General features: G+C 45.5%; 1 protein-coding gene across 1 annotated transcript in view; it reads right to left on the bottom strand.

The window, feature by feature from the left end:
• The window catches only part of Ttc30 (tetratricopeptide repeat domain 30), a 53732-nt gene extending 45413 nt beyond the window's left edge, over positions 1 to 8319 (bottom strand). The window contains exon 1 of the mRNA XM_072285867.1: positions 8110 to 8319. Coding sequence (XP_072141968.1) covers positions 8110 to 8289 — 180 coding nt within the window. The 5' untranslated portion in view covers positions 8290 to 8319. The remainder of the gene's footprint in view (positions 1 to 8109) is intronic.
• Between the last annotated feature and the right edge of the window lie 7507 nt (positions 8320 to 15826).

Here is a 15826-nt window from a genome sequence, read left to right as displayed (position 1 = left end):
CATTATCAAGGTGATGCGCTGTCTCTTCGGGCTTGCGACAGGCAATGCAGTTGCTTTCAGCCAGCTTATCTGAAGGCGCTGCTTTATGATGCGAGCCGGAGCCCAGTAACGTGGTATTTTTTCATATTTCGTGAGGTTTCTTTGCCAGTCGGAAAATAAATTTACACAATTCATGCGTTGCTGAAAACTCCGCAGTTAGAATTCATTTGGGGTTGCCTATTAATGTCCCATTGGCACTTTCATAATTCTAACGGTACTGCTCAAGTTAGATAGTTAATTGAAATTACCGAAATAAGTCTCAGTAACAAAAAATTACTGGCGGTTGGAGTAACGCTGCTGGTCTTTTTTTCAATCTTGGTGCGTCATAGTTGGAGCACCCTGTATAATTCACTCAGTAACTGAAAAGAGGCCAAGCTGGATTCACTCGTAATCAGAATCAACAGCAGTCATGCGTAGCAGCACCTGTACTCGGACTCACAGAAAAAAAAAAAGGACAGATAGAGGCTGCAGTTTGGCCGCAAAGTCGAAACAGTGTTAGTGATAGCCAAGGATATGTGTGCGACAATTACACGAAGGATGATTACAACACCAAGAGGTGCCAGATTCTTGGTGGTGCGAGAAGACTCAGCCTCTGAAACTGAACTGTCGCCTACTATGAGGTCTCGTAAATTCTCATACTGTGCGAAAGGTGACAAAGATATATATATATATATATATATATATATATATATATATATATATATATATATATATATATATATATATATACATATATATATACATATATATATATAACGAGATGAAAGGGGGTTAACCGAGGGGCCCGATTTTTATTAGTCATATCATAAGAAGCCAACAAACATCGACACCAAGGACAACATAGGGGAATTTACTTGTGCTTAACAAATCAAATGAAGAAACGATAAATTAATGGAAATTAAAGTGGATGAAACTTTTTTTCGTCCACTTTAATTTCCATTAATTTATCATTTCTTCATTTCATTTATTAAGCACAAGTAACTTCCCCTATGTTGTCCTTGGTGTCAATGTTTGTTGGCTTCTTATGATATGACTATATATATATATATGTATGTATGGCATTCGGAATGTTAGTCAGGCCCCAGCTCCACCCCCCCCCCCCCCCCCCCGGGAACATGAAAACTTTCCACCTATGCCTACACGCTTGTTTTGTTGCCATCTTTTGCAGCCACTTTGCCGTTTCTATTTCCCAACATAATTTGTCACACTTGCCCCACTTGTATTTCCAACCATCTTGCACTTGGTCGTGAGCTTTCTGGCGTCTTATTTCATACTTTGTTCACTCTTTAGAGGTACAAATATTTGGGCACGCTTATCATCCATGTCACCGAGCCATTCCTAAAAAAAACATATTGTGCTCCATGCTTCATTAAATGAAAAGACATCCAACCAGTGTAATTTTGTTCTCCCTTATTCGTGGTTATACCTTTGGCACCCACCGCCAATCGGCCCACCATTTTTGGTGAACTTTCAATCCTCACAAGATTCATCAAGCATAGTACGGGGTTTGCAAATGTTAACGCTGGGACCGTTTCTTCTTTCCAAATTGTCCTATCACCTCTTAATATTGCAGCCGCAACGTACTCTATGTTTAATGTAGCGGAGGCATAGCTGAATGTTATGGATGTAAACTAAATCAAAGTTTAAGGTACTTCCTTCTGTTCGTTTTTCTATCGAATTTGTGTAAGGTGTGAGCAGCAATAGACACACTGTAGGCTCCCGTAAAGACGAACCCGGTATAGCCAAACATACGGATATGAGGAACACTGTATGAGCGTTTCGTTCGTTTCCCATTCACACAATACAAACTCAATCCTATTATCCTGAACAGGTAATTAGTTTCAGCAGAAATTCTACAGCCGCCATTGACGCCTATTCCCAGGCTCAGCGAGAGAGCCAGATATGAAGAAGGCGTTGCTGCTATACCTGCACTACTTCTGTGGACTTAACAGTTATGCAAGCATCTACAATGACGTGGATACCTGTAGCGCTGTCACAATGGAAGCATTACTTTTAGGACGTCGTGGAGACGGTTCTTAAATATGTTGATGGCAATACACAGCAGCTAGAGAAACCAGCAATATTCACCCACGATGCAGCCCATAGTGCCTTGAATATTTGGTGCGTCTTTTTTTACATCAGAGCACTATAGAATTTTTCATCAAGCTAGGTGGAATATCGACTTTTGCGGCAGCACGCATGTTCACACAGCGCGAGCAAGCAAGAATTCCTTGACAGCTTAAACAAGAGTACATAATTAGTAATAATTTGTTTAATTAAAATTCCATAAATGTGTTCTTGAACCTGCGTTTTGGTTTTAATGCCAATTTATGTATTATTTCACGTTGTAGACATCTGGCTACAATAATAGCTACTGTTTGAGAATTTCCCAAAATCGTTAATCACTTCTGGTGAACGAACAAATTTTCACGGTCCCTCGAGATCGCCCTAACAGAAGTCCACTGTATGGGGCACCTTGTCAAGGATGTTTCACGTAATTTCAAGCAAGGAATAAAAAAAGTAGTTAACCACAACTGAATAAAAGAAAGGACATATGTGTCGCTCCTTATTAATATCTTCTATATTGCGCTTAATTAGTTAATTAACTAAGATCAATTATGGTATTTTTTAATGTTCACTTCAGGGCCAAGTGTGCTTCGTTAGGTTGTAGACGGCATTGGAAAACGATCCATCCAATTTTTTGTAGCAATGTACATGCTTCGTGGTGATTTTTTCCGGCCTTTCAAAGAAAGCCCTAGTAATATGAACCACTTTACTGCGCTAATGCGCTATTGTATTGCAGAGCTCTCAACCGCGTTTCGTGCGAAAAAAACAAGCGCGGACCGTGGCGAATTGAGCGGCCACGCCCCTAGGCATCGGCCGCCTGGAGACGCGGGCCACGTCTACCGCCGACGCCCATGCCGCGATATGGGCCTACGAGAGTTCGCTGTGAACGCGCCACGTCCACAGCTTGGCGAGCGGCCACGTGACATCGTTGACTACATACCCGCAACGCAGTGTAGGCCCCGACGGCTTTCGCGTTCGCCGTCACCAGGACGCTACCTGTCGCCGCAGCCCCAACCATACACTGGCCCAGCGCCGGGCCGGTCCGTCAGCCCATATCAGGAAAACCAGAAGCAGCGACTCAAGGAGGTACGGTTGCTGTACATCGAAATACCGAAGATCCTCCACCGCCAACGACACCGCTTCAAGATCTATCTCGACGACGCAGCAACGACGCGCCGGAAACCAAGCCTGGAAGAAAAGAACATGCCGATCAAAGAAGACCTGACAACGCGACGTACTACCGACAAGTCAACGCGACGCAGCCGTGATCCGACTCCAAGACCAAACTGTAATGCAAGCCAAAGAACAGCCGTGCTCGGCGTGCTTCTTGACGGCCACAAAGTCGCTGCGCTTGTAGACACTGGAGCCGATTACTCCGTCATCAGTGGATTATTCGCCGCCAAGTTGAAAAAAGTCAACATTGCAGGGACTACCCTCAAATGCGGACAGCGGGAGGAAACCTGACAACGCCGACTGGAATCTGCACCACAATAATTACAGTTCATGACAGGACCTACCCCGCGACTTTCTTTGCTTTGAAGCAGTGCCCTCGAGACGTAATTCTCGGCTGGGACTTCCTCAGTCAACACGGCGCAATAATCGACCTGAGGTCGAAGTTGATAACGCTGTCCACAGACCAAGCGATACTACCAAAAAAGGGTTCCAGTAAGTGTGCCTTGAGTGTACTTGAGGACCAAGTCGGCATCCCACCTCGTTCCAGGATCGTCATTTTCATCGGCACTGAAACGACCGACGTCTACTGCTCAACCGTGATATTTACGTCGCAAGAGGGACGGCACGACTGCACGTAGGAAAAACGGAAGTGGTGTTGACAAACTTCAGCCACGAGTTCAAACACATCAGCAAAGGCGCGACGATCCCATACATCGGGGAAATAGAGGAAACAAGGAATGCTTTTGTCCTCTCGTAGTCTGCCGCATCTCTCTCAACGGTCGTAGTTCCCGAACCAGCCTTCGACGTAATCCGAGTCTCCCCTTGAGTAAGGAGCAACCGCTCAGAACTCTTCTCCGACGATACAAGGACTGCTTTCGACGTAACGGAGCATTGGGCAGACACCAGATGCAGTTTGTTGATTAGTTCAATATGTATTTCGATTTCTCGTGCTAGTATTGTCCGCCTCAATAAATAATCCGGCTCAAGGAGAAGAATTGTGCTGTCTGCCGCAGGGGAATGTTAAAAAATTTCAACAAATCTTAAAAATGGTCACCCTGTATAAGAAGGAAAATACGTTTTTATGCTGACAAATGTGTGACCGACCGCCGAATAAATACCCATTGTGACGCACACCACCTGCAGGTCGACTGGAACCACATTTATTTTCAGTGCGAAAATTGGAGCGTGTGTTTGAATTCCTCGAAGTGTCAATACAAATCACCCAGGCGCAGGCGTAGCATATTTTTGGCTCCTTTTAGTTTACATGGAGTGCTGCTTGGAAAGGTGTTATTATAGATGTTTGGGTGTGTATCTTTCTGCTGACCTTACGTAGAACAGGCATATCAAGTACGCTTCTAAAAAAGGAGAGTAGGTTGCCTAATCTCATTAAGCGTTACATTAACAAAGCACCACCTAACGTAAAGGAATCGTTCGATCACACAAACGTTAGGTCTCTTGTGAAATACGCCTGCAAGGTCTGGGACTCTCAATTCGCAAATCTGTGTGTTTTGCTGGGATGTGTACAAAATAGAGCGGCCAGATTTGTTTCAAATTATCCTACCTGTCAAAGTGTTACATCTATAAGAACTGTATTAAACTGCAACACTCTACGAGAACGGCGACTGTGGGAAAATTTGATTATTATGTGTAAGATATACTTTAAGTAGCAGAGACCAATACGTACTGCTTCCTCATTTTTAGTCTCGCCGCCACGACCACGCTGGGAAAATACGACACAGTGCCGCAACAATGTGCTTTAATACTCCTTCTTCCTACACGCCATCTCTACGTGAAACAATTTGTCAAAATCTGTTCGAGATTGTGATTATGAGGGCATGGTAGGCGGTTGTATTCCCCACTGCCATTTAGCTGCTCTCCATTTTTTTCCGATTTGCGTTGCTGATTTTTTGTGTACTTGTTGTTGTGGGGGTCAAACATATTATGCCCCATGTTTTCCCCTTGCAGTAATACCTTTATGACGCTGCAGTATTATCAGTAGGCTCTGAATAAATAAAGTAAGTAACGGTTGCTAGGCTATTCCGAAAAAAAAAGAAAAATCGAACGGTCAAAAAATCGTGGGCGTTCCGGATGAAGCGAGGTTTCCAGGCCCAAACATCACCTCTAGGGAAGCTCATCAAGAAAGAGATGCAGATGGTGCTCCACTAGCAAGAAAGAAACTGGAACGAACTATGAGTGCAAGAAATGTCAAGTGCCACTTTGTGTGGATTTGTGTAGTTGTTATTCCATTCATTTTTGTTGCGAGACGTTGTATTGGAAGCCAGTGAAACGGGATGGCAAGAGACAAGGACGCAATACTCAGCAGATTTAGGATAGACACAGAAATGCTCCCAAGGCATATCATACAGTATGTTAACACAGTGCTTGTGAGATCAGCAAAAGCACGACACCTCCGTTGAAGCATGCCCGTGTGCACTACCTTAAAGGGGCACTACAGGAAATATTAGGTCGAGCTAGATTGAAACAATAATCTGTTCTAATGAATTAGGCATTTGCAACGAGAAAATGACGCAAATGAAAAATTAGAGTGGTGCCCCCTGTCGAGGAGTATGGTACCTGTCCTGTGACGCATCGCGTGACGTCAGGACACCGGGCGGCTCGCAACGCCCGCTAACCGGGAGACAGGGTAGCAGGAGGCGGGCAGCTTAATGAACGCCGCCTATGCGGGTTGAGAGAGGATTGGCTGATTTGCAGACAGTGGCAGAAATGGTAACGTGGAGATTACGCCGTGGCCGCAGTTTTGGCGCGATTGAATCAAAATGCGATGATTAACGGGAGTAGAAGGTTCGCTGGTAGTATTGCACGCAGAAAACGTCGTATATTGGGGCCCAGAAAATGATGATAGACTTCTAGACAGATAAGAATTGCATAAACTCAACCTAATATTTTCCTTTAGTGTAATGATAATGCCTTACAACGAGAATTTGCAAAGTTTAGTTAGGCACATGATATGACAGCACTCTCTTTGTCATTACATGAATCTATAAGTGATTTTGCTTGTTTAAATTAAACATTTGTGTCCAGAACGAGACCATTGCTTGTTGCGAATCGTTTGCAAACGTCACAGAAAAAATCCTGATCAATCCTGACCTGATAACAAAATCCGCGATTTTTCTCCTGGTTGCCTCCTCAAAATACCACCGGATTTATTCATCAAATTCCAACAACTGTAAAGCCCGAAAACGGAGGACCCTTATATATATATATATATATATATATATATATATATATATATACGAGATATTTGATGGGCGCTTGCGCACCCAGTTTCGCAAGTACAGGACCATGGTGATCTACCCTTTAGGCCACGAACACATGATTATTCTTCCATATATAAGCACATATATACATGCAGGTAACAGGCTGGCACTTGCCATCGAGAGGGGCACAATGCCTGCGTACGCTTCAGGAAGGAGGGGATAGAAAAAATATATTGAAGCTAGGAAGAAGGGAAGCAAGATGAAAGAGACATGACGACAAGCCACAAAGACTAAAGCGAAGCGATGACTGAGTACGACAGAGTGTGCCAGCAGGAACAGAACAAACATGCTGAAGCAGAACAAAAACACGCAAGTTGCACAAAAGAATCACCAAATCACAAAAGAATATGAAAAAAAAAGAAAAACAAAAGCAGCAAAAAGATTTTCTTCTTTGCAATGTTCCTCACGAGCAGGAAGGCAAGCAAGTTTGTTGTAGGAAAGCGAGCAGGGCGCAATGAGCCTGATTGCTTAGAGAAGCACAACCACTGAGACATACGCCTGAAATCTCGGAATAGAACAACCTTACCAATTTCTCTCGTGCAAGCCAGCACTTCGAGGCACTTGGCATGTTGTCCGCATCGCATAGCAACAATTTCATAATATGAAGTAAGCGCGCACACCTTCTAGGTGACGATAGTTATAAGTTACGGGACGCATTCGTTCACGAAATTTGCTGCTCGCCTGTCATTGCACTGGGGTGTCGTGGAGCGTTTCTACAAGGTCGAGCACGTTGTATCTTGTGATTCAACAGCATTTTAATGCAGAAAAAAGCGCTTGCTTGCTCTGAAGGCTCCGGTCATGGTGGCTGAGGACTCTTTCGTCATTAAAATATGCAGCGCGCCTCTAGTCGTAATGGGGAATTTTACCTTGCTGGCTCATGGAAGCTTAGCGTACACCGGTTCCAATAGTGTATGCGATCTGCAAAATTGTTTGCCGACTTCCCCACATTCACGCTCGTATGTTTAAGTCGTCGCCGTCTGTCTTGTCGAGTAAAAGCTATAGCTCAATTAAAAAATGGTTACTTTTCCCTTTATTTTATTTCGAACCCACGTTCCCAAGCATAGCAGCCCAACGCTATACCTATTAGGCCGCGGACGTTTTTTTTTAAACTGCAATTTATTATGAATATAGCCAATTCCAGAGATAGGGCCGTCTAAAAATGTGGGATGATCCAGTAGGTAGTGCATTCTAAACAAACCACATGGCAAAATATTGCGCCCACGACCTTGTATTTCTTCCATGTCAACCCCAATTGTCTCGCCCTCTTTGTCATATCAGGTCCTTCAGAACAGCGCAACCTGTGTTCGCTTTTTCCTGGTCAGTGAATGTGAAGTGTTTGAGAAAGATCTCCCAGACTTACGCTCATGATTTTCCATGCTCTGCAACATTCCCCTAAGCGCCTACCGGCCACATATTTAATAGGAAAATCAGAAAGTACAAGTTTCTTATCTTTCTTTTTCCCTGCACGCAAACTACGACTTCCGTATAAGGACCTGATCGCTGACAGCCCTACGAATTGCAAGTTAATAATCCGCACAAAGAAATTCCATACTTGCGCTTGGTAGTGACAGAACGCGAGCAGGGAGATCGCAGCTCGGCTGCCCAGTGCCCCCTGTCGGCGACTGCAATCCGCCAGCGCCGAGGCAGCTTCGGTAAATCGACCTTCGCGGATGAGGCCGTAGATGACGCTCGTGTACTCGCCGTCACGGATGGGACGCATCCACGATGCCATGTGCGCATCTGAAGTCCACCTGTAGGTGAGAAATCTGGCGAGGGGAAACAGAGCTAAGTACTTCCAATGAAAATATTACTCGCCGTTTTACATGGGCGCGCTGACCTTAGCACCGCACTCAGTGTGAAGTTACTACAACTAATTTTTATCAGGAAGAAGACAAAAATTTGGCTAATCGCCTTCGTAGGTGCGCCTAGAGGCCGTGTGTTTCGGGACTGAGTGCTGAGTAATGAATTGCGTTCACGCTCGCTGCGGCAGTATTTCTATCTGGGTCGTTCGAACTTGGCTGTTTACTGAGATATTGCTCCACATCTAGGAACCACATTGATATATACAGGTAGAAATTAGAGAAGTGGACCAATATCCACACAATTTTCATGAATCAAAGTCATTATGCTCAAAACAAGTCGAAAAATTGCGACAAATGCCAGATATTGAGACGACTTCATGAGGCAGTCTACACCACCTCATGTCATCTGTAAGGCCACACGTTACCTCCACAAACCATGGTGCAGTCGTCTTGTCAAAGTAGCAACGCGCCAATGAGAGACTATTCAACGTAATGAACTGTTTGCACACCGAAGCCTGTGGCATGCAGCGCAGTGTTGCTCTGCAGTGGCTGCGCTTCCGCTGCTGCGTAAGAGACTACAGACCTTTTCGATTTTTCCCTTCTGGCTGCCCGCGAGCTGCCAGAGCGAGCCAGAGCTCAATAGCTTTTCTCGGGTTGTTCTGCCCACCGCACGTTCGTTTTTCTCAGGCTGGATGGTTCTAGCCACCCACGAGCTGCCAGAACTAGCCAGGAGAGATGTTGGTCTGGCGGAGTCCGGCTGGTCTCTGTCTAGCAGGTGACGCAATGGAGTCGATTAGTGCTCGCCGCCATCTATGTAGAGACTTGACTCATGAGGGGGCTTGATGACATTTCCCTCGTTCAGCCAACTGGCTACGGTCACCTTCGGTGTTCACTATCCTAGCGTTATAGTGTTACATTCTAACGCACAATTAAGCATACAGAGGCGATCAGCCACAATCATAGAGGCGGCAAACATTTGAAGTTTTTTTCTTTTCCTTCTTTTTTGTGTGCGTGTCCCGTGAAGCTTCTTTCCGCGAACCGCACGCCGCGCTCTCATGCGTACATATCATGTGTCCCGTTCCGCACAAGTTTTAGACGCTCATTCTCACACTTTGTCTTTAGGGTTAATTTTTCTCTGATGGCATCCATTTCACATATCTCGCATGTAAGCTATGATATATTCATTTTTCTGCAGTTAGCGAAGGCGGTCGCAGCTAGCCAGCGTTCGCTCTGTTTCTCCGTAGTATGTTTGGGTGGCGTCCAAACCAATGTCGCCGATGTGTTCTAACTAGGCCGTCGATGTTAATCGAATGCACTAGATGAGTAATGGCTAGGCGGTCTGTATAACCGCACGTCTGTACATTCCCTTAGTGCTCTCATGGCGAAACAATACTTTTTTTTTTTCGTATGAAGCTTGTCGCTGGTCGCAGGCGGCGTGAATTTTCATGGGCGAGCTGCCACCCCAGCTCTTACAGCACAGGGCCTGAGAAGCACAGTCAGCCGAAACAACTTTCTGAAACCGAACCCCAAGCAGCTCAAGGATCACGTGACGCATACGTCACAGGCCCCGCATTAATTTTCCTCCTCGCTTTTTCGCTGCGCGGCGCAGTTCGGCTGACGGCGTCGCGCGCGAGTTAATTTTGTGCACGTTAGAAAAAAATGCTCGCAGTTAGCGGCTGCTCATTTCTGTACCTGAAAAACTTATCCAAAGCTCCGATCCATCCATGCGTCTCCTCAGATCTACCCGACTCTTTCATGACTTGTCCATTTTCCCACAACCTGCCTATAATACTTTAACACAAAGCAAATAGTTTTATATTTTCTTTGTGTTTTATGTTACCTACACATAGGAAATGGATTTTTATGACAAGCATTTTCCCGGCAAGTTAGCTGATTGTAACACCCTGGTTTGAGCTTGTATTCATGCGCGCACGCACGCACAAGCGCACAGTTGTCATACTGATCAATCCATCTGGGAAGCGAGACAACATGCACACTGGTACTATAACACCGAAACAACAGTGTTGCAGGACTCTGCTAATAGCAATTTTATTGCTGGTGGTTGCCTGTCTTACACCGACACCAGTAAGGAGATCCGCTAAGAAGTTCTTGTTGTCGCCTCTGTTGTGGTCTTTGCTTGGATGACAAAGAAAAAGCTGTTGGCCGCAAATCTCTGTACTTTTCCCCTTTGTTACTGCGTGCTGGGGCCCTATAACGTAAAACTATTCCAATATGTTTTTATTCCAGTCTTCTGACGTCAAATTTGCGTAACCGCCGACACAAGCATCAGGTGGGGACCCGCAGGGTTGTCTGAACAGGCCAATCAAACGCTCTCCTCCTTCATAGGTCACTTTTGTTTTCCTTGAAAAACGAATAACAATGCTTACACTGAGCGGCTTGTCTTATCTAATCGGCCGACAAGAGGCGAGGACCACGCTCAAGGAAAGAGGGATTCGATGGGGCCAAGCCACTGCACTGAAAATCGCTAATTGGACGAAGAGGGTGGTGCCGGCGTCTGCGATTGGTCCGCTTTCCCTCACTTAGCTGGCGGTGGCTGGTCGAAAATCGCGGCGACATCCAACAGAAGCTTAAGAATGACGCTAAAACGGATCCTCAGCAACGACGCGTTGGCATAACGAGGTCGTAAACGTGCCGAAAGTGCTCTAAAACGTTACACGGCCTCGCAGAAAGTTTGTAATACGTAAATAATCCCATGCTCTCCAACAGGTGCGAGTAGGCAGTGCCTGAGCGATCGGGTGCAGCCATCTCTTATTCCTTTCGGAACAGAGCAGTGTGCGGCTATTCAGAAGAAAATTCAGTTTTGTTCGGCATATTAATGCATCTTTAACGCTACACGTCACTTTGACGCGGTGAGTTTTTGCAATTTTGTGACGTCGCGTGACAGGCAGGTGAAGTCGTTGCAGCCGGAAAACTTTTGACTAATAGCCGAGAGCTAATGGCGAAAAGGCGTCGAATCAGAAATAACAATTTTTTTTTGGTTTGGTCAAATCATGTATAATCAGTGTGCACACGTCATATCAGATGGGGGAACTATCGCACTTTTCGTGGCGTCGCGTGACGGACAGGGGAAGTGGGAGTGGTCAAAAGAAGTTTTTGACCAATTGAGGATGGCTGATTGCAAAATCGGAATAGAAAAGTTTGGAATCGTTTTACGTTATAGCGCCCCTGCTTTCTTCACATTGCGTGCACCGCCTGTCCTAAATGCGAGATGCTGAAAATATTCACAGTCCGCTCGGCCTCGACTTTTGCGACGGCAAGGCGCTTTGCATTAACGGAAACTGAAAACAGTCATGCTTCTGTGAAATCTCGGTTCGAGCAGAATATGCCGCTCACCTTCTCCGTTGAACAACGTTGGCTTCGGACTATAATGTGCCCTCGAATCCCGCTGCACACTAGCAAGTGAGCGGTAACAATTCACTGATATTTGCGGCAAACGGCAGAGGGGATCCGAACTTCACGGCGACCATCCAGTGTACTCCAATTACGATCCGTTATTTTGCATAGATGCCAACGGCGAATGTTTAGTGGAAGACTTCACAGCGAGTCGTGTCGAGCAGTACGGCCAGGCACGCAGTCACAGCGAGCAGTACGGCCAGGCACGCGCGTGGTTTACCGTGCTGGTTGCCATGGGTAACGGGCGCACTTCAATCAATGGCGACCAGCGACCGCATACGGCGCGCTCACCTGCGAAGTTGCGCGGCGAGGAGGAATGAGAGGCGAGCTCGCAGCACTGGGGGAGGGGGGGTGGGGGGGGTGGGAGGGGGAAGGCGCAAGGACAGTAAAGTGTAAAAACAAAAAGCTTTCGAGTTTGTATGCTTGGTTGATGCATGAACCTTTCAAGAAAGCTGGCGCAATTCAGTGGAAGTAGCAATAAGCAAATATTCGGTGGAAGAATCAAGACATACACACGAATGGTGTTCAAGCGCGATTACATTGTCAGCGCATGTAAATGGGTTTATCTACGTTTCATAGCCGTGCAAATAAGAGAGCGCTAGAGCATCTTCTACTCACTTCTTGTTTTGGCTATCTGCGCCTTTTATGTCAGTGGCATAAGGAGTTATTGTAATAAACGGAGGCATGAAGTTGCATTCCGGCCTTAATGTTCTGGAAACGCCAGGTAGGGTCTTGTGTACTCTTATCCGTGGTTTTTCTTTGATGAGGACGTAATTATTGATTTGCGGGTTTGAAAGTCCTCAAGGAGCACTGGGGCAATGAGAAATGCCGAACTTAATGGCCCGCATTCATTGTGACCGTCTAGGGTGCTCTGACGTGCGCCGATACTCAATTAAGGACGCCCCTGTTATTTTGTTTCATCTCCCCCGCCACGGCAACCGCCAGTCGAGTCGGCGACCGTGGGCGTGGAAGAAGAACGCCGCAGCTTGCTCCGCTGCGTTTAAGAGGACGAAATAATTGATCACGTCTTTTTGTTATGTGTCATTTCATTGCGTTATGAACAATATTGTAAGGCCTCTCCCTTCCCAGACTTGATCTTCACTCAATAGTTTGTTTTCCAGGATTTTGCAGCCTCGTTTCTTGGATTCAGCCACAGGGGCGCTTGTTCCACAATTCGGGAACTCTCAGCCTCATCGATGCTACGTTATTGCCTAATGAAATTTGATGTTTTGCTGCCTTTCAGTTAGTGCTGCCAGACTTCTATATGTTATTTATTTATTTACTCATACTGTTGGTCTGTCGGCCATTACAGGGTGGGTCAAAGCAGCACTTCAACAATTAGTACAATACATGGTATTACAATAATACATATAGCACAAAAATAAAACAAGTCAATAGCAGTATTTCGGCAATTAGTACAGTACATGAAGGCAGTACGTGAATAGTGTTTTAATAGGTGAACATAAGCAAGCAAGGAAGATACATGAGCGAAATATTCTACAGATACTCCCATCGATATGACTATAAATGCAGAGTTAATAAACGAGGTCACACCCCCCCCCCCCCCCCCCTAAAAAAAACACGTATACGTGCGTGCATCTTTCAATGTTGCTTTAAGTTTTTCTCAAATTCTTCCGCACTGATGCTTTCTCGCGTTAACACCGATAATTCATTCCATTCTTTAATTGTTCTTTGGAAGAATGAAAATGCGTAAGCGTTAATGTGCATCTGATGCATTTGAAAAGTATTATATTTGCTTTTCCGTAGTGTTCTACCTTGTCATGCTATCAAATACTGTTCGCTATTGATGTTGAATGTGTTTTTAGTGAGAAGAAAAAATAACTTTAACCTAGCTATGCGCCTGCGTTCAGCGAGCGTAGGCAAGTTCAGCAGACCGAACATTTCGGAAACTGAATCTGTGCGAGAATAACGCGATAGAATAAACCTTGCTGCTCGACGTTGAACTCTTTCCAGGCTCTCAATTAACCCTGCCTGATAAGGGTCCCAGATTATGCTGGCATATTCTAACGTAGGTCGAACGTACTTAAATAAGCTGTTAGTTTTACTGACTGTGAGGCTAACTGCAATTTCCGTCGCAAGAACCAAAGCTTCTTTTCCGCAGTTTGGCATATTTTTGCAACATGGTTCGACCAGCTTAAATTAATGTTCTTATGTTAATGTTAATGATAATAATGATAAGGATGATAATGTTAATGTTATGGTAATGTTAAAATTAATGTTCGTTATGTTACTGTTATTCGCATGATAGCATGAATTCTGCTTTCCTATATCACTTGCTATTGCAAATCAGTTCTCCGGAATCCCACAAGGTGGAGGTAGTATTAATGAAAGGTAAAATTGTCATCCACCCTGTAGCACGACGCTGCGAAGGAAACCCATACGCGTTTCTCAGGAATAATGCCTCACAGTTGAAGAAAAATTCGCCCTAGTCCGGGATCTGAGAAAACCATATGGGTTTCCTTCGTAGCTTCTGGCTACATTCGGGTGGATTACAATTTTACCTGCCATGATCACTTGCTATTTAAAAAATACTGGAATTTTTTGTTTCTGTGGTATTTTTGAAGAATCCGTATGACCTCTCGTGATCTTGGGAAAGGGCGCTTCGAACGAATGACTCGGCAACGAGGAGAGTAGGTTCTGTCTCCCTTGTTCGCCTTGTCCCTCGTTCTAAGCTCCTTTTCCAAGATGAACCGGTACCAGCCCGCCAATTTGCTACTAATGAAATCGTTGGGGAAATATCGTAATAATATTAATATTAATAATAATAATAATAATAATAATAATAATAGAAAAAAACAATATCCACAAACAACCCCGCGTACTTACGTTAGGAGTTGCATGCACGATCCATCGGTATGGCAAGCACAAGGGCTGAAAATTGAACCCATGGCCTTGTTCGCAATAGTACAAACCATAGTAGCTGATCCGCATTGGCGGGCACCTTTTCATAATTATAATATATTCAATGATGCACCATTTCTCCTGTGGTAAAAATTTTAATGATTCCAAAAGGCCGAACGTCAGCGAAGGGACCACACGTGCAGTAGAATGCGACATTACAGAAATTGAATATATTGTTACGTGTGGAAAGACACAGACGAGAGATGCTATTTACACGCTATTTACACTGGAGCCAGGCAGCCAGACTGACACTCGCTCGTGCCGAGGGCACCGACCAACTTCTTCGTCGTTCTCGCGGCGGCTCGTCCCTCGCGGAATCATATCGTAATATTACCCCCCGGCGGCAAAAGCACCGTCACGGTGCTGTTAAATATCCAAGGTGCATGGAGAGTTGTAGGGCTTGAGTCGGGCAACGTGGACAATGTCACTGGTTGTCACAGCGGAGGACGTCGTGGGCGTGGCTAGAACGATTTCATAGGTGACATCGGTCACTTTGCGTATCACGCGATATGGGCCTGTGTAACAGAAAAGCAGTTTTTCACAAAGGCCGACTTTACGCGATGGTGACCAAAGCAACACGAGGGCTCCGGGCACAAAATGGACATCACGGTGACGGAGGTCGTAGCGTTGTTTCTGCTTGTCTTGAGACACTTGTAGACGAGCGCGCGCAAGTTGGCGAGCATGGTCAGCATGGGCGATCGCATCACGGGCATAATCGCTAGTTGAAGCTGTGGCGGACGGAAGCACAGTGTCCAGTGGTAGCGTCGGTTCGCGGCCATACAAGAGGTAAAACGGGGAAAAGCCAGCAGTTTCGAGACGGGAAGAGTTATATGCAAAGGTAATGTAAGGTAGAGCCAGGTCCCAGTCACGGTGGTCGTCTGAAACGTATTTGGATAGCATGTCTGTAAGGGTGCGGTTCAAACGCTCAGTGAGGCCGTTCGTTTGGGGGTGGTAGGAGGTGGTAAATTTATGCTGTATTGAGCAGGCACGCATGATGTCGTCAATGACTTTGGCCAAAAAGGTGCGGCCGCGGTCTGTAAGCAATTGACGCGGAGCACCATGCATCAATATAATGTCATGTAGCAGGAAGTCCGCAGCATCAGTTGCACAACTGGTCGGAAGAGCACGGGT

The sequence above is a fragment of the Dermacentor andersoni genome, chromosome 1 (assembly GCF_023375885.2).
Source record: "Dermacentor andersoni chromosome 1, qqDerAnde1_hic_scaffold, whole genome shotgun sequence".
In the NCBI taxonomy this organism is placed as follows: Eukaryota; Metazoa; Arthropoda; class Arachnida; order Ixodida; family Ixodidae; genus Dermacentor; species Dermacentor andersoni.
This window is presented reverse-complemented; position numbering and strand designations above follow the sequence as displayed.